This window comes from Astatotilapia calliptera, chromosome 7 (assembly GCF_900246225.1).
Source record: "Astatotilapia calliptera chromosome 7, fAstCal1.2, whole genome shotgun sequence".
In the NCBI taxonomy this organism is placed as follows: Eukaryota; Metazoa; Chordata; class Actinopteri; order Cichliformes; family Cichlidae; genus Astatotilapia; species Astatotilapia calliptera.
The window spans coordinates 26,165,162-26,181,908 of NC_039308.1; the positions used below are offsets into that span (position 1 = coordinate 26,165,162).

Below are 16,747 nucleotides of genomic sequence, written 5' to 3' on the forward strand. Positions count from 1 at the left end.
TTATTTCCCAAACACTGACCAAATGGCGAATAGCAGCTGGAGGCTGTTTGCTTGCTTAGTGCTGAAAAACCATTGCCAAACAAAGAGCGGAATTTAGGTCAGCAAGGATCTTTAGCTGTCCGGTTCAAAGTAAGTCCTCAAACCGGACTACTAGTAGCTCACAGTCTTCCTGTACAAAAAGAAAGAGAGCGTATCGCCTACACCCTCTGTCAGTTCAAATGTTTTACATATCAGGACATAATAAAAAAAATTATCTAGTCTTTAGCAGCTCTTAAAGTTAAGTAAGTGCAACCTGAAATGAACAGGCGAACATGGCATTACACACATAGTACCCATGACATATGAAGCAATGGTTTTCTCTGTGGAGAAGTTCTCACCCACTCTTTCATATAAAATTTGCTTCACGGTTTCATTTATGTAGAGCTCGATTCCCGCCACAGTGTTTCAGTCAGGCTGAGGCCTGGGCTTTGACTGGGCCACAGCAACACCTTGATTCTTTTCTTTTTCAGCCATTCTGTTGTAGATTTGCTGTGTGATCAATACTGACCAAGCTTCAGCTGCTGGTCAGAAGGGCTCACAATCGACTCTAGAATCTAGAGCAGTGACTGCGCGGTGTCTGGGTCCTGTGGCTGTAAGACAAGCCCAGATCATTACCTCTCTGCCAGCGTATTTCACAGTTGGTGCAAGTTGTTTGTGCTGATATGCATCATGGTCAGGCTGCTCCTTACCCTCATAATTCCTATAAAAGCAGTTTGGGTCGACTTAATTTTTCACACTGCTTCTGCATTATGGCTTAACTGTCATAAAATAAATAATGACAAAGTGTCTTATATCAGGGCAGCATGTTCTCCTTGGGTCTGCGTGGGTTCCCTCCAGGTACTCTGCTTCCTCCCACAGTACAAGAACATGCAGTTAGTGGAGTGAGGTTAATTGGGGAAGCTAAATTGCCCAAAGTGTGAATGTGAGTGTGAATGGTTATCTCTGCGTTAGCCGTGTGACAGACTGGTGACCGGTCCAGGATGTACTCCACCTCTCACCCCAGAGGGGATAGGCTCCAGCCCCCTACAACCCTTAATTGGATAAGCAAAGTGGAAAGATGGATGGATGCTATAATATGTCATGTTTGCCACTTCATATGAGGTTGTATTTATCTAACTGTAAGGTCTGATAAAGAGCAGATTCCTGTCCTGATATGTAAAACCCTTGTACTTTCTTTTTACTATGACTATACACGCACTTAAAAAAAGCTGTGTAATCAAATGGATTTGTGGTATACTGTATTTTGTGACACACACACACACACAAAACCCCCCAACATGTCATTTGTCTTGCAGTAAATTAGATTGCTCTAGGACTACCACTCAACAATTACAACCTCTTTATTCTAAAAGCTGTCCAGAGTCCTTACATGGCGGGGCTTTTTGTGGGTGAAACAGCATCAGCAGCACTATTATAACTGATGTCATCGCAGGCATCATCGTTCTTGCCACGTAGTCCTCTGGAACAAAAACGTGTCAAGGTCTGTCTCATTTTTCCCGGACAAAGGTAGTCAGACAGCATTCTTTTTTTTGAAAAGCTCACAACCCGCTGCAGTGCTGTGGCACGGATGTGATGCATGTGGGTTTTGGAGGCAACTGATGTTACGTGTCTTTTCTGTTGAGCTCAAACTGTACATAAAATATATACATAAAGAAGTTATTTTACTCTTGCACAATATTTCTAATAAATTTTTAAAAAATTCATAAAATTACAAAGATGTGTGTACTTAATATGAAATGTGTTACAATCAAATTGCATTTCCAACCTGTGTACACAGCTGCACACATTACTTTAAACTACTTTTAAAGGGAAAACTAATCACAAAAGGTCTTTAACCAGATAAATACGTCAGTATGAAGTGAGAAATAAAGTATCAGAAAGACTACGCTGGATGATTAATCACAAAAGCCTACTACAGGCAAATGGCAACCACATCCTTTAACCTATGACCTCATAGGAAACCATAACTGCCACTGATGATAAAAATGCAGAGTAATGGAAAAAAGAAAAAAAAAAAAAAAAAACATAGGTTGGTTGATTGGGTTAGGAATTATGATTTTTAATTTACTGACAAATGTGTCTAAGTTTATGTCCTGGAAAGTGATTTCAGATAATCTCTCTTTTGGCACTTTATGAGCTGCAGGACACAATCCAACAAAAACCTCAGAGTTGCAGAAGAAGCATGAAAATCATTTAAAAGAAGAACAATCCATTTTTTTGGTGCATGGTCCTTTTATCTGCATGAACATTTACATACACAGTCCTGAGGTAAACAGGTTGGCACAGCCTTATAAAAGACCAAACAAATATCTGACTTCAAATCAGCTCAGCAGCATCAGGAAAGGGTGCACTTTACAGTTAGGTAAGGAACAAATGACAGCTCACATTTCCATGTTACACAAAAGTTAAGAATCAAGCAAACTACTATTAGTGTGGATGAAATAGTTATGCAGTGTTTTGAGTTTTAATCCAAAGTTATAACAAGTAAACCTAATGCTGTAAAACAGGTGAGTATGCAAGGAGTGTGTGAGAGTCAGAACCCCAGCTTGTAAATTTATGCAAAATGCATCCACTATAGACTTCAGTCACACGCTGGCATAAATGTGTAGGATTCAGTTGGTCTTTTCTTCTCTGGTAAATGTTAGATGATCCAAAAACCTCACCAAAATTTCACCCAATCCACTTATTCATAAACGTGACAATTTGCAGTGTTTTGAAAGGAGCATTGCAAAAAAAAAAAAAAATTGGCATTTAAAGGAAGATACAAACAATCAATTGTTACACAGTGAAAATGCAATGAAAAATAACCATAATGAGTTATTACATTTGACCATAAACAAACGTAATAATAGGATGATTCTTTTTTTCCCAATTTTCCACAAGTCTCAAAGTGCAAAGCAGCCTCAACAATCCTTGACGCTGCACCTGAAACCAGGGGTGTCTGCTTGCAAGAAAACCGCCTCTGATCACAGTTTCAGTGTTTCTAAGAAAACGTGAGTTACAACTTAACCGTGTGGCTATTTTTGGGTTAGAAAGCTGAACTTTAAAAGATTCATGACGGTAAATCGTACCGATTTTCTGAATTTGTAAAGATGGATACGTTTTTGCCTTGTGACGTTTTAACCGAGATGCCTTCAAGGGTTTTTTTTAGTCATTACACATACACACACATACACAGTCACAGACACTGCTCACATAGTAGCAAAAAAGCAGAGCACGCACAGGCGCACACGCACGCACACAAACACACACGCACTCTTCATCAATGCAAACTGTATTCACTCTTAAAATTCCCTGAAGTGATTTCCAGTAAGAAAGAAAATAGTTTTTAAAATTAACCCAACTTCCTGTTCTTCAACAGCCACCATTACATTACCGAGAAGCTCTGGTAGCTAACACCACCTACTGGCCATGTAATATTCTACTCTCTATCAATGAATGCCTAAACAGTACTTGTTAAAGTGAAAAGGTGCAATATATACTAAAAATGCACTGCATTGCATAACAACCGTAGCTGAGGACATTTTTGGACCCTTAACTACAGTTTCCTCTGGATGTACTTCATATGGGCCCACAGGAGCAAAAACTACAGGTTAGGTTTAGGTTTACACATTAACAGCCTATCCTTTTAGATTTATATTACTAAGTTTAGTCTCATGAGATCAGAAGCCACACCTCAACCACCATTTCCTGTACCACATGGAGCAGAATCTGCAAATCTTTGACTGAAAGGTAAATATAGACCCTTCAAGACAGGCGTAAACATGCCAGTTGTGTCACTGAGGGCTCCCTGTGCTGTAGGGCAGTGAGGGGCTCTGAGGCACACTCCATCCAGAACCTGACAAGATACCAGTGGCAGCAAAGTTCGGGATCAGCACAGCTCATGGATTTGTGTTTGGTCTGACATTAAGAGTCTGGGATTTGAGAGGGTTGAGTCCTGTCACTGTCCTCTGTGCATGACTGCTGCTGTTTTTCTCTCAGTTCTTCTACTCCCTCGTCCTTAAGAAGCACCTCGTCATTCTCCAAGACAAACTCCAGGGTGCGCCCGCTAGCTGCTCCCCCCTCCATCTCCCCCTCCTCTGCCAGGCGGAGTTTTAGGTTCATGCTGACGTGTTTCTCCATTTTATCTGTAGTACAAGGACAGACAACGACACACGTAAACAGGAGAAGAGCTCACATCTGCAGCACAAACTACGTTTTTCCATATCATTTCATTTTGTCCTCAACTTCAATTCCATTTTTATATTACCCTGAATTAAAAACAACTGAAATAGTGAATCTGCACTTTGCTACCAAGTAAAACAATAATAAAATGATGATAGCTATATGTTCTGGGTCAATTTGGGACCAACAGCTATGTCAAATCCACAAGAAAATACATTGTTGTATGCTGCATAAAGTTTGATTTCTGTATTATGTCAGAGGAACCATGACGCACAACATATCCTGTGTAGTTAAAACATCTATTAAAGGACAGAAGCACAAAGGCCTTCCTAACCTTCACAGTGTCTTTTAGACACTATTTGATCAAGTATATATCTGGTGATATTCTATATTTTTCACCTTTCAACAAACATTAAATATATAAAATCAATAAAAATGGTAAGTGACAGATGATAGTAAGTATTTTCTGTGAGGCAGACACTTTTTCACGTCTATTGTTAACACATTGGTGAGTCACATCACAGAGATTATACACCCAGCATTATCTTTACTACTCTTCACTGCATGAATTCTGAAAACAACGCTATCTAATTTTCTTCCTAACCTTTACAGTGACTTTTATAAAACATATGATTAAGTATAAATCTGATGAGTCTACATCCTTTTTGTTTCCAACAAGCATTAAAAATCTGAATAATATTTTCCTTTGATTCTGTAGACCCTATTAGGGGGTTACAAGCTAGTGTATACCTGGTGTTAGATAAACGGGAGGGCAGCGGGTGTAAAATCTGTGCCAAAATCTATCCACTGTGGCTCCCCCACAGGATATTAGAGACCTATCACCGGTACCACATGAATTCTAAAAAATAGTCACCGGCTCCCAGCCAGCTTTGAACAGGGTTCGTGCCAAATTATCCAAGAGACTCAAAAAGTTGGACAGCATTAAAAAAAAAAAAAAAAAGACCAACCAAACTATAATGTCATTTTTTAACTGTTCATGGGATTTGCTGACAATACCATAAACATATTATATCTAATCTAATCTTCCTCCTGATGCTCACCACGTCCGAGCTGCCTCTCTTTGGGCAGCAGCAGCACATCCACATTGTGATGTTTCTCCAGGGCAGCTGTGAGCACGGCACCCTCACGGCTGAACAGGAAGACTAAAGGCAGGGTGATGTCTTCAGTGGAGTCGCCATCTCCAACCATCTGGAAGAGAGGGGTTTCCTCGCTGTTGCTTCCTTCACGGTGGTCTGAGGAACAAAGGCGTATGCTGAGCTCATGAACATCTTTGAAGTCCACTCATTCTAAACTTTGAGAAATACTATAAGAGCAAATGATTTCAGCTCAACTGGTAATGACTCTCACCTATGAAAATAGCTCCTATGGCTCCTGCCTTCTGTAGCCAACGAGCCTTTGCAGCAAACATGCAGTCACCTCTTAGTGCCAGAGCGATGTGGCCTTTTAGGCCCGCTGCATTGTCTATGGGTCCACACGCAGTGTAGGGGGAAGCTTTCACTATGCTTCCCTTCACCTGCAGCACAAGAGTTTGTTTTAATGTGATTTTGTCTTTGCACGTTAGAGAAAAGAACTAAACAAGACCAAGAGAACAAAAATGCATACATAAATTATTAATTTTAATTAGTAGTTCATATTATATCAATTATCTCAGATTGTAATCTATTCAAACACATTGTTGCAATGAAACACATGTTTCTGTCTTTGTTCCTGAAAGCTACACTAGCTTTGACACCGATACCATGTGGTGTGTTATCTCACCCCATGCTCCTGCTTGGTGAGGTCCATCCCAAATTTGGCAGGTCCTGCAGTGAGGACCGTCCTTCCCAGAAATGGTGGGGATATGAGCTGAACGACATGAGGCACCACAACCTCCTCCTCTGGTGCCTGGCTCAATTCTGCTACAAGTTTTACCCGGTAAACTCCTTTATGCTCCTGCAGACATCATTATTTAGAGACCCAATTGAAAACAAGAGCTGGTCAGGTCAGCCATTCCCAAAGTCAAGAGTGCTGCAGCACACTTAAAAACCAGAAATACCCATGTGGCACCAGCCAATCTTCACTCTAATCAAAATACAAGACAAACTGATGGATTTCCCTGAACATTTAATTAAGAAAAAAAAAGAAAAAACACACGCACACACAAACAACACAGACTGTTGGCTATAAATTGCTAATGCTACCTAGTCATATGCAAAATGTTAAGGAGTGTGACTCCACTACCACTGGTACACAAACATCAACACAAGAGCAGTAAATTTAGGTTAGTGTAATGAGTAATAACACAACCTAACCACCTCCTATTAACATTTTTAATTAGGTTGTAGTACCTATACAACTGGCACATACTTTGGGAATCAGTGGGTTGGACCATTAAAATACATAACTTCACATTTAAACTAAATCTCAGGCAGATTTTGCTTTAAAAGAGTGGACCGTTATAAGACAAGTATAACAAACTAGATAACTATAATGGAAGAAAATATACTCGTTGAGCCGCAGAGTTTGGACAGTGCCTCCTGGTGGAGTATGAAAATACTGCAGCTGGAGCACTAATTCATTTACAATAATAAACTAAATCAATTTGAATTTAATTTGTTTTACCAATGGCATTAAATATTGAAAAGAAGTATTGTATAAAAAATGGCTGTGGAATTAAAAAAAATTACATGTAATTGTATATTTTCGGACGTATTTTTGACCCTGAACTCATCATTTCAGTTCATATTTAGAGTACAAAGTAATCAGTGTATACCTTAAGCCTTCCAGTGTCTCCCATATTGGCTTCGTTCAGTGGAGTGAGAGAAATGCCCATGCTTTTAAAGAACTCCACTGGCTCCATGCCATTATCGTGGAGTGGAAGTTCAATTTCCCTGCAAAGTATGAAGGCAGTCAGGTAAACAACTTCACAAATCCACCAGAGAATTTACTCTGGAATCAAAAGTCTCTTGCAGCTGGACACACCTGATGGGTAAAGGGTGGAAAGCTCGTCCCACCCCAGTGAGGTACTTGTATCCGTCCCTGATGGTTTTGGCAAATGACGGGTTGTTTGGGAATAACGTCTCAGTGCTGGGACAGGAGTGTGTAAACAGATCTTCTTCTTGAGAAATACGAACAGTCTCCTGAAGAACAAGACACACCTTTAAATAAGTATGTACCTACTATACAACTATGCCAGTGAGTTTTGCTGTTAACTTCTAAATATACAGCACTGTCATATAAGTGAGACTTACAATAATTACAATATTCACTAAATTAAGATCACCTTCCTTCTCTGTTACAAACCCAAACCTTTGTACTAAAAAACAAAACAAAGTTTGAGATAAATTAGACTGGTGGCATGCTGCCATCCTCATTTTCTTCAAATTTCTGTTATCACAATATCAGTATTAGCACTGTCAGATTTAGTAAAAATTTGACAGTGCTAATGTGAGACATACAAACAAACCAGGTAGCACTGTTTTTGACCTCCTTTTTGCCTCAATTCTTCATGGCACTCATTCAATTAGGTGCTGGAAACCTTTCTCAGAGATCTGGGGCCAAATTGACATGATAGTATCACACAATTACAACAGATCCGTTGTCTGCACATTGTGAGATTATTATATTATCTTATGCCACGTTAGACCCCTAATTAAAGATTGTGAAATTATTATGTAGTTTTAGTTTGCATTATTCTCCTGACTTAGAAGAAGGTGATAACTATTACAGTTATTAAACTGATTTGTATTACATTAAGCTGCTGATCTATTGTGAATGAATGATATTGTTTTATGATGCATTATACTGCTGAGGTATAAGAAATACTGTTTTCAGAGAGTCATGGCCTTATTCGTCTGATTAGAAAAGAACAGAACACACTGCACAGGAAGCCAAGGTCATAACTTAGACTCACTGAGAGAGAGAAAGAATGTGGATGTTTAGCTTTTATGACTAGGTGGAGGGGGGCTGAAGCTATAAGAATCTGAGGAACGCTCAGACACTTCGAGATCAGGCGGACACCCTCCCGCGCTCATCTCCCCTCCGGATGGTTTATGCTCATAAAGTGTTGAATTGTATGGAATAAAAGATTGTTGATTGAGCATTTATACACCGAGTATTGTCCTTCCTTCAGCCCAAAGATCAAAAGAATTGGGAGGATTTAACAACATCAATGATGCAAATCTCTGGTTCCACCACATCCCAGAGGTGCTTTTGATTGAGATCTGGTGACTTCGGAGGAGTTTTGAAAACCGAGAACTCATTCCAGTTTCAGGTGATCTGAGCTTTGTGACATGGTGTGTTATCCTGCTGAAGGCAGCCATCAGAAGGTGGGTACAACCTTGCTCCATTTGAGTTCAAGAAGACAGTCGAGAACAGGTCTACGTGACTAAATCTGCATACAACCCTGGAAGTGATTCTCAGCAGTACGTGTTGACTATAGACAAGAGTATGAGTACCCGGTGGTGAAGATATTAAGAAGGTCACGTAGGCAACTGCAACCTGGAATATCCACAAGCAACCAGCTGTCAGCTTCAAAAGCATTTCCAATGGGCACTTCACTTTGTGGACGCAGCTTTAATGAATTGAGTTGTTGACATGTGATTGCCTGATTAGATATCCATGTTAAAAAGCAATTTGACAGGTGGACCTAACAGAGTGGTTGGTATACACAAGCTTGTATAGAAAATAGAGGAAGATAACATTTGCACTGGTGTTTGTGACAAAGTGAGCGCTCTCACCGTATCGTTTCCTGGACAAGGTGGCTGAGTGGTGGAAAGAGATATAGGCAGGAGGTGAGCCTCTGTAGTGAAAATGTAGCCGTCCATATCAATTGGCAGGTGACTCTTCTCAGAAAACATTAGGTACAGGTATTTAAACATCTCAGCCAGAAAGAACGAGTCCATCCTAAACACAGAAAAGCCCACATATATAGAAGAAAGAAAAAAAAATCAGAAGGAGAAAAAAAAATGGTCACATCTGTTTCTGATACTTAAGGTTACACTTAGGTTACACTTTTCAGTTTTTAAATGTTCAGAACAGAGTTCGCCTCACACAGTACCTGTCTTCATGTGTCCCTGTGCGGACATCTTGCACAGCAGCAAACCCGCAAGGCACTCTGGCATAGGCATTGAGCTTTTCCACTATGGATTGTCCCACTCTGAGGTAGTAGGGGTCACCAGTGGCCTGCACACATCAAAATATAATCTTACCTACATGTCCTACAGGATAAGCTCTTCATATCCTTAAAAGGAATAAAATACTTGTATAAATTTGCCAACTTTTAACAAAGTTGAACTTTTACAACCAAAGGAAATGCAATATATTTAATCAGCGACACTGGTAGTGACAGAGATTAAACATACAGGGTTACCTTATAGAGGTAGTAGGTGCTTTCTGCAAACTCTGGTCTCAGTAGGTGTTGACCCCAATGAACTCTGAACTCTGTAGTGAAAGCCTTCAGTGAGATGAACAAAAAACAAAAGGAGGTTAGTACCACTTTTCTTGACTGCTGAAATGTTCTGGGATACAGAGGAATACAAATACTGAGTCATTACCTCTGGAAGAAACTTGTGCTGTTTGGTTACTTGGTAAAGCATTTCATGAGTTTCAATGGCTGGTTTCAGATCCCCTCGCAAAACCTATATAAGCAAAAGCAGGACTTTAGAAACTATAAACAACAAACTCTTTCACTATTAAAAGAGTCAATATGATTAACTGAGCACATCTTAAGACCTGCAGGCCAGGGAAGAATGCCAGGAGAGAGTCCATCCAGCTTCGCACACTCACTGTGGGGTTGTGCATGTGTACATTGAGCAGCAGGGGAGGCTGACTGATGTACTTCATAATGGCACTGTAGTGCTGTAGAGGAAAAACCAAGAAACACAAATAATTACTGTAGTGTTTTCAGCTCAAACACTATAATATGACAGACTGTGTGAGACAATGATGTTACAGCAAGGAATGCTTACAACGTTGAACCTGTCCAGAAAGACATTGTCTCCCAGAAGAATGTACGCCTTCATCAGGTATTCATAGTATGAATCGATGCCAGCACCAACTCCACTGTCTGCAAACACAGAAGCGACAAGACTCAGTAAGGCTCGATTTCCACTGCTTGTGTGAGAACCTGCATGATTCCAGTGCTGTCGATGTTTGTGTATCTTTGTGTTTAAACTGCCTCACCCCTCCGGACCCATTCTCCATTGTGGATATTGATGACAGTCCCCACCAAGTCACTTCCCCTCTGTCGCCTCTCCCAGAGGACATCCAGAGCTTTCCTTGCATGTTCCTGTAAAAGTATTACATGCTTAAACTCTTTGAGGTGAAAACTACACTCAGCTATAATTCCTAACATGAAAAAGTAAAAAAAAGAAAAAAAGAAGGAAGAATAAGGTAATACCTCAAACACAGAGTTTCCTGACAGCCTGCTGAGGGCAGCGAATTCCAGGATCATTGTTCCTGCACATGCTGTGCATGTGTCGGACTCGGTGCCTGTCCGGGAAAGTGGGTTTAGGACACCGTAGCGCAGATTTACCTGGTGAGCCAAATACAGCAAAAATTATATCAGTTACTGTGCAAAATGAGGAACACGTTTGTTGTTTATTAGTGCCTAATTTTGAAGAACTAGATAGCATATAATGAATCTGCAATAAGGTTTGTGATATTTAACAATAAAATAAGCACTACCTTAGGATAGGGAAGGCCACTTGTGGTGTTAAAGGCAGGCAGTAATCGATGGCCCAGCTCTTTGGCCATATGTAGGAGCTCGTCACGATACCATTGCATCCTCTCCCCACGTTGCCGTAGGAGGTCAGCCATCACATGGCCCCCTAAAAGCCCACTGGGAAGAAGAAATACTCAGGATATTTCTTTCCAGTGACAATAAAACGATGTACTGATGTCAAAAAATACTACAATTGGAATAATGAGCCAAGAAAAAAAAGCACTTCAAATAAAGCCGTTAATACAAATCTAAGGAAAATAACAAAGGCTGTATAATATATTATATATACATAAGATTCATACCCTAAAACTCTGATATTGGTCTCAAACACTGACACCACCACATCGTTGTCGAGGCGTACATCACTCACAGCCTTCTTCACTGCCTCCTCAAACTCATCAAGCTTGTTTAAAACCTGTTTAAAATTCATGCGAGCGAAAGAAATAATTGTTCAAAAACACAAGCAAAGCAATATTGTTTTTTTATGAGAGGAAAATCAAATACTTACCACCAGGGTGTCAAGGGTGTCAATCAGAGTGAGAGAAAACCTAAAAAGATGGTGGAAACGAATATTATGACATGTCGATAGCTAGCAGAGTGCAGCATAGCTGGTGTCCTACTTTCCACTGATTCAGTTAAATTTGTAATGACTCATGCTGAGTCTGAAGCTAAATGTTACATTATAAAACACGTGTTGTACATAGATCTGTGTATGGCACTCCAAGATGCCGATTTAATGCCTTCCTGTTGGTTTTATTGCTTAAACTGGCAGCTCATTCAGCATCTCTTTTTTTTTTTTTTTTTTTTTTGCCTGTCCCGTTTGGCTCTTTTGCCATCAGAATTGTTGTCTAAAGGCAAAGAAAGATGCCCAACGGATTTACTTTACCAAATTGACCATCCCAGCCTTGCCGTAATGGTCCATTTGATTCACCTTTTATTGTTTATTTTATTTTCACTTGCTGAATACGGGACAGACTTGACTGGGGGAAAGAAGGGGAGAAAGAAAGAGGGAAAGAGAAACAGCTGAGAAGAAGGACGGGGGAGAAGGGCAAAAGACAAAAACCAACAGAACGGGCAGAGAAGAAAAAAATGCATATATCAATCACCTGGATCACCTGCTGAAAGAAAAAAGAAAACAAGCAGAAGAGAACAAGAGCAACAGAACAAACAACACCACAATGATACATGGGAATACGACAGCAAATACCAAACACTAAACACCACTGTGCAGCACACAAGACCAACAGAACACAGTGTACCCTGAGGTAGGAGCCAAAAAGGGTACAGTTTGTGGGTGTGATCACCCGTGTGTACACCTGTGAGCATGGACGCGCTTGTTTTTTTAAAAGGTTCCTTCATGTAATGATCTGCTAGAGGGTGTGGGGGGGCCACAGCCCCGTCCTCCAGGGCATGAAGCAGGTATGGAGGAGATCAAAACTCCAGACATCCAGAGGCCCCCAGAACACAAGAGACCAAGGAAGACCAACAGAGGGGCAGCCGCGCCACTGTCTCAGAAAGAGCTGAGGAGAGTCCCAGATGAGGGCTCACTCAGCAGCCGCGGAGCAGAAGCCAGGGGGAGTTGCAGTGACGCGCCCGTGAGCTCCGCCGGCAGCCAGCCGCGCCTGAGTGACCGAGCCCCAGGCCGAGAGGCCAGGGGCACCCCACCTCCGAAGTGGCCTGAGCGAGCCCCAGGCTCCAGGCCCCAATAAGCGGCCGCCAAGGAGTGAGCCGGTGTGTACCTGGACGCCCATCCCCGGACACAGAGAACCACCAACGCACCGATGTCTGAGGGGGTCCGCCACTGGCAGGGGAAGTGGTGGTAGGGGGAGATAGGCCTCCAAACCTTGGAGGGCCTGAGATGTCCCCAGAGAGGTGGCGTCTGACACCCAACCTGACATATAGACACAGACATACAGGCACACACAGATACAAACATCCATTCCCACCCTCATGCTCTCATATGCACTTACTCCACACTCAACCAACGTGGAGACAGACATAAAGAGATGTTGTACATAAGATCACACTCCCCAAGCGTACTGTACAAACCGGGTCTAGGTACCCTTGCCCCTGGAGGGGGGAACTGCACCCAGACCCAGGTGGTGTTACCCTTTTCCCTGCGGTGGGGGGAGGCAGACCGCCCCGACTCCGCAGCAGCAGGAAGGCCCCACACTCCAGACCGCAGTCGGACGGCCAACTCCTCCTCCTAGCCCCCCCGCTCCAGCAGGTCATTCAGCATCTCTGAATACTAGGGTATTTTTGAAGAGAATAGCAGGGCAAGACTATAGTTCCTGTCTTCTTTAAGGATGCAAAATCATTCTCAGAAGCATTAGACCAGGTGTGTTGACCCAGGGTGATATGTAAAACCTGCAGGACCAGGCCCTTGAGGCCTGGAGTTGGACACCCCTGCATTAGACAAATTAGACTTGGCATGCAAAACATTTTGCACCCTTGTCAAAAATTCCTTACTGTGACTACTTCAGCAAGCAGGAGATGAAATGATCTCTAAATGGCTTCAAATTGAAAATTAAACATACTTTTCATAGAATTTTAAGCACTGTGAGTATCACTTTTGCCCTGTCAATTTTAGGAGTGAAAGAAAGTTTACAAAAGAGATCTTAGCTGTCAGATAACTTCTAGATATCATGTAGCTTGATACAGCTACATCCTGTTCAGAGTCATTTTTAGAAAAGTATTGGTGATACACATTTTATAAATACTTTCATTTTATTTGTAAAGTGGGGGTAAAAGTGTTTCCACAAAGCTCTTTTCTCAAACAACAGGAATGGTGATGGTCAAGTTGTGGTCTGGAAAAGCAAAAGAATTACTGCAAAAAATACTCACAGGATTCCTAGAAAGCCGAATCAAAATTGTTCTATGACTGCAAAAGACCTTCAGGAAGATTTATCAGGGTTCTTATCATGCAGGGTAGACAACCCCCCCCCCCCCCCCTTCCCCTCTCTGTTATCTTGTTGTCCTTTCAGAACCTCAGCAGATAAGAGATGATGAAGTAATCTTGCTCAAAATATCAAAAATATCTCATCTCTTACTTTATGCCATTTGGAAATCAGGTCATCTTTTATCTGCTAATCTTAAACTGCTCACACTCAAACCTTTGCTGCAATACTTTGGTCTGGCTGCTGCTTGAAGGAATTTAAATGTATATGCTTTTCATGCTCTAAATGTCAATTAACGATTTACTTACTTCCCCAAGGAGTCATCTATGTCCCCTCTGTTGGGCTCCTGGCCACGCACTCTCCCTCTGCAGCTTAGAGGCATCAGCTCATCGGCTGGATAGGCATATTTCTACAACAGAAACAAACATTTGCCTCCATGCTTTCATTATCATTTCACATAAAATGTTTCATTGAGGAAGGATGGGTGGAGATCAATAGCTTATACACCTCCCACTTCACCTGGCACATACAGTGTTAGTTCTCACTCAACAATGTCCCTTAAGTTTTCCATCTAAATATTCAAACTATTAGCGGACTCAGTTGAAGAAATCTTTGACAGTTTAACTAAGGAATGTACTTGTTTAAACTCCTTTTAGTGATAATTTTGCGTCTTTATCGCCCTTTTACATGCAATAATCAGTTAAACATTAGCTGCTCTACCTATATTAAATATACACTTAGATTAATTTATGTTAGGTCACAAGGACATCTACTTTTTACTTCTACCACACACACTTTAGGTCGTACGTGCCTCTTTGTCCAACTCTGGTTATCCTATAAAGGCACAGGTGAGTCTGACCCTCTCCAGCATTACTAACAGCAACCTCAACCAAATCCAACATGCTTGCTTGCATTCACGTTTCCAATTGGAAGCAACTGACTCGTCTTTTCTCTGGACTGTTGCAAAAAGCAAACATAAACTTACTGGTAATTACAAATATTATGCTGTAACGAACACCTTACCATGTAACTGCCATAAGCGTGATCAAACATTTCAACAATCTGGTCCCTGCACAGAAGAAAAACAAAACGGGTAAAGACGCAAAAGTTAAATGCTTTCAATAATTTTACAAAAGCGCACTCACTGTTTATATGTCTATGTGAACATTCATCACCTGATTGCGCCCTTTTCCTCGGGTGTCATATTCTGGCTCTCTTGACACTTTCCCCAGCAGAAAAGACTAACGACCAGGAGAGTTTTCCACATCATCCCTGTGGTAGAAGCAGAGGCCGATTCCCAGCACTGTTTGTTTCCAGTTGTCCTCATGTAGCTTTGCATCATGATAAACTTTTAACAGGGACAAACAAAGCTCCTGCTCTCCGTCCAGCGCCCACACAAAGTCAAACAGTGGAGCTGGCACAGCTGTCCTCCTTTAGAGTCCAGGTCATCTTCTCAGAGAAATGGCTCTGAGATGCCGACGTTAGCTACCTCCAAGTTCCATGTCCGTATTTACAACCCGGTTTCTCTGTAGTTCATCCTGTGTTGTTACAACCATCACATGCCCTCAGAGCACCCCAGATGACCGGTGTTCATGTAAACAAGGGACAGCAAGTGACGTTAGCTTCCCTGTAAAGGAAAAACGAGAGTAAGCACGAAGCCCTGGTTAAGCGCAGAAAGACCGAACAGGTTTAGTAGTGCACTTGTTTTTAAAGGCGGTAGTCTGGAAAAAATAAAATAAATATTAAGACGTTACCAAAGTGATGTCACAGTGAAATGGGGTGGCTAATTCTCGCTAGCCATGATACTACTGGGAGGTTCCCTGTTGCTAGTCGGCTATCCAGCCGCTAGTTCGGCAAAGATATTTAGTGAGCTAATGAGGTCGCTCGTTAAAAAATAAAAGTGAAACAGGCCAAAACATACTCTGGGATTAAGAACGAATGCTCCAGTCGCCGTATTAAATGAAAACGAGTGCTAAACAGCTTTTCTTAAGGGCCGCTGACACGTCTCCAAGTGTCACTATAGTACTGAGCTGTCAGAGAGCTGACAGGCTTTGTCGCTACCCGGCTATGGTGGGTAAATTTCTCCCCGAGTTTAGCTCTCAGGATAAGTTGGTGCCACGTAGAGCATCTGTTTTCCTTTCGCCCACCTCTATTTCCTCTAGTTCATCGGGTTATAGTTAAGATTTCAGAAGGATAAAAATAAGATTATGTTTCACTCACCATGTAACAGAGGTCAGATTGCTATAACAGCAATCTTCCTTAAAGGCTTTAATTAGGGCGAAACAGCAACCTCACAAGGTAGGCGGTGTCAGCGAGGAGGCCTTTTGTAACGTCCCAAAGACTTTGATGTATTTACGTTTATATAAATTCACACTTATCAGAAAAATAGATCGATGCACCATGCAAAAGGAAGGAAGTAAAAATCATGAGATTTTACATTTCCACGGGAATTACTTAGAGCTCATGGTGGAAAATATAATCTAGATTATATTTTTAAAAAACAAAGCACCCAAGATCCATCCAGGAAATGCAGCCTAATGCCTGCTTTTTTCATGGTCCCTTTCCTAATAAGGTCTGTAGTGTCTCCAGTTTACCGAAAGATGTCGCAGCTGTCTCCTTTCCTTTTCTTATCAGCCTACTTCCACACATCACCTGGAATTTACGCATTTTTTATTCATATAGACATCTGACCACAGGATGTTTCCATGCATTAGCTGTTGCTGCTATATAATCTCACTTAAATCAGCAGTCCCGTTTTCATAGTGGCACACTCTCCTGACAATTGTGGATGCATAAACCCGCCTGGTGCGCCTCAGGAGGCAGGGCATCTTTGAATTTGGGCTAGGCTGAACTAAGCCCACGTGCTCCTCTCTGTTTTGCTTAATAATAAAACATATGGTTTCGCGTGCCTCATATTTACTAG

At 41.5% G+C, this 16,747-nt stretch overlaps 1 protein-coding gene across 2 annotated transcripts; it reads right to left on the reverse strand.

Annotated features, from left to right (window-relative positions):
• Positions 1-2,077: 2,077 nt before the first annotated feature.
• Positions 2,078-16,340, reverse strand: LOC113025882 (ER degradation-enhancing alpha-mannosidase-like protein 3). Of its 2 annotated transcripts, none has more exons than XM_026174099.1 (21): positions 16,045-16,340; positions 15,000-15,451; positions 14,848-14,893; positions 14,133-14,233; positions 11,436-11,475; positions 11,230-11,342; positions 10,891-11,044; positions 10,604-10,738; positions 10,387-10,492; positions 10,173-10,270; positions 9,937-10,062; positions 9,759-9,842; positions 9,575-9,658; positions 9,263-9,387; positions 8,943-9,108; positions 7,186-7,343; positions 6,977-7,094; positions 5,983-6,156; positions 5,572-5,737; positions 5,265-5,456; positions 2,078-4,166 (listed from the first exon to the last, which is right to left on the reverse strand). In XM_026174099.1, exons 2-21 carry the CDS (start codon positions 15,164-15,166, stop codon positions 3,946-3,948), a joined length of 2,574 nt encoding a protein of 857 aa, XP_026029884.1. In that variant the 5' UTR covers positions 15,167-15,451; positions 16,045-16,340; the 3' UTR covers positions 2,078-3,945. The 2 variants fall into 2 exon arrangements, with proteins under 2 accessions (XP_026029884.1, XP_026029883.1); XM_026174098.1 differs by lacking the exon at positions 16,045-16,340 and adding an exon at positions 15,579-15,898.
• Between the last annotated feature and the right edge of the window lie 407 nt (positions 16,341-16,747).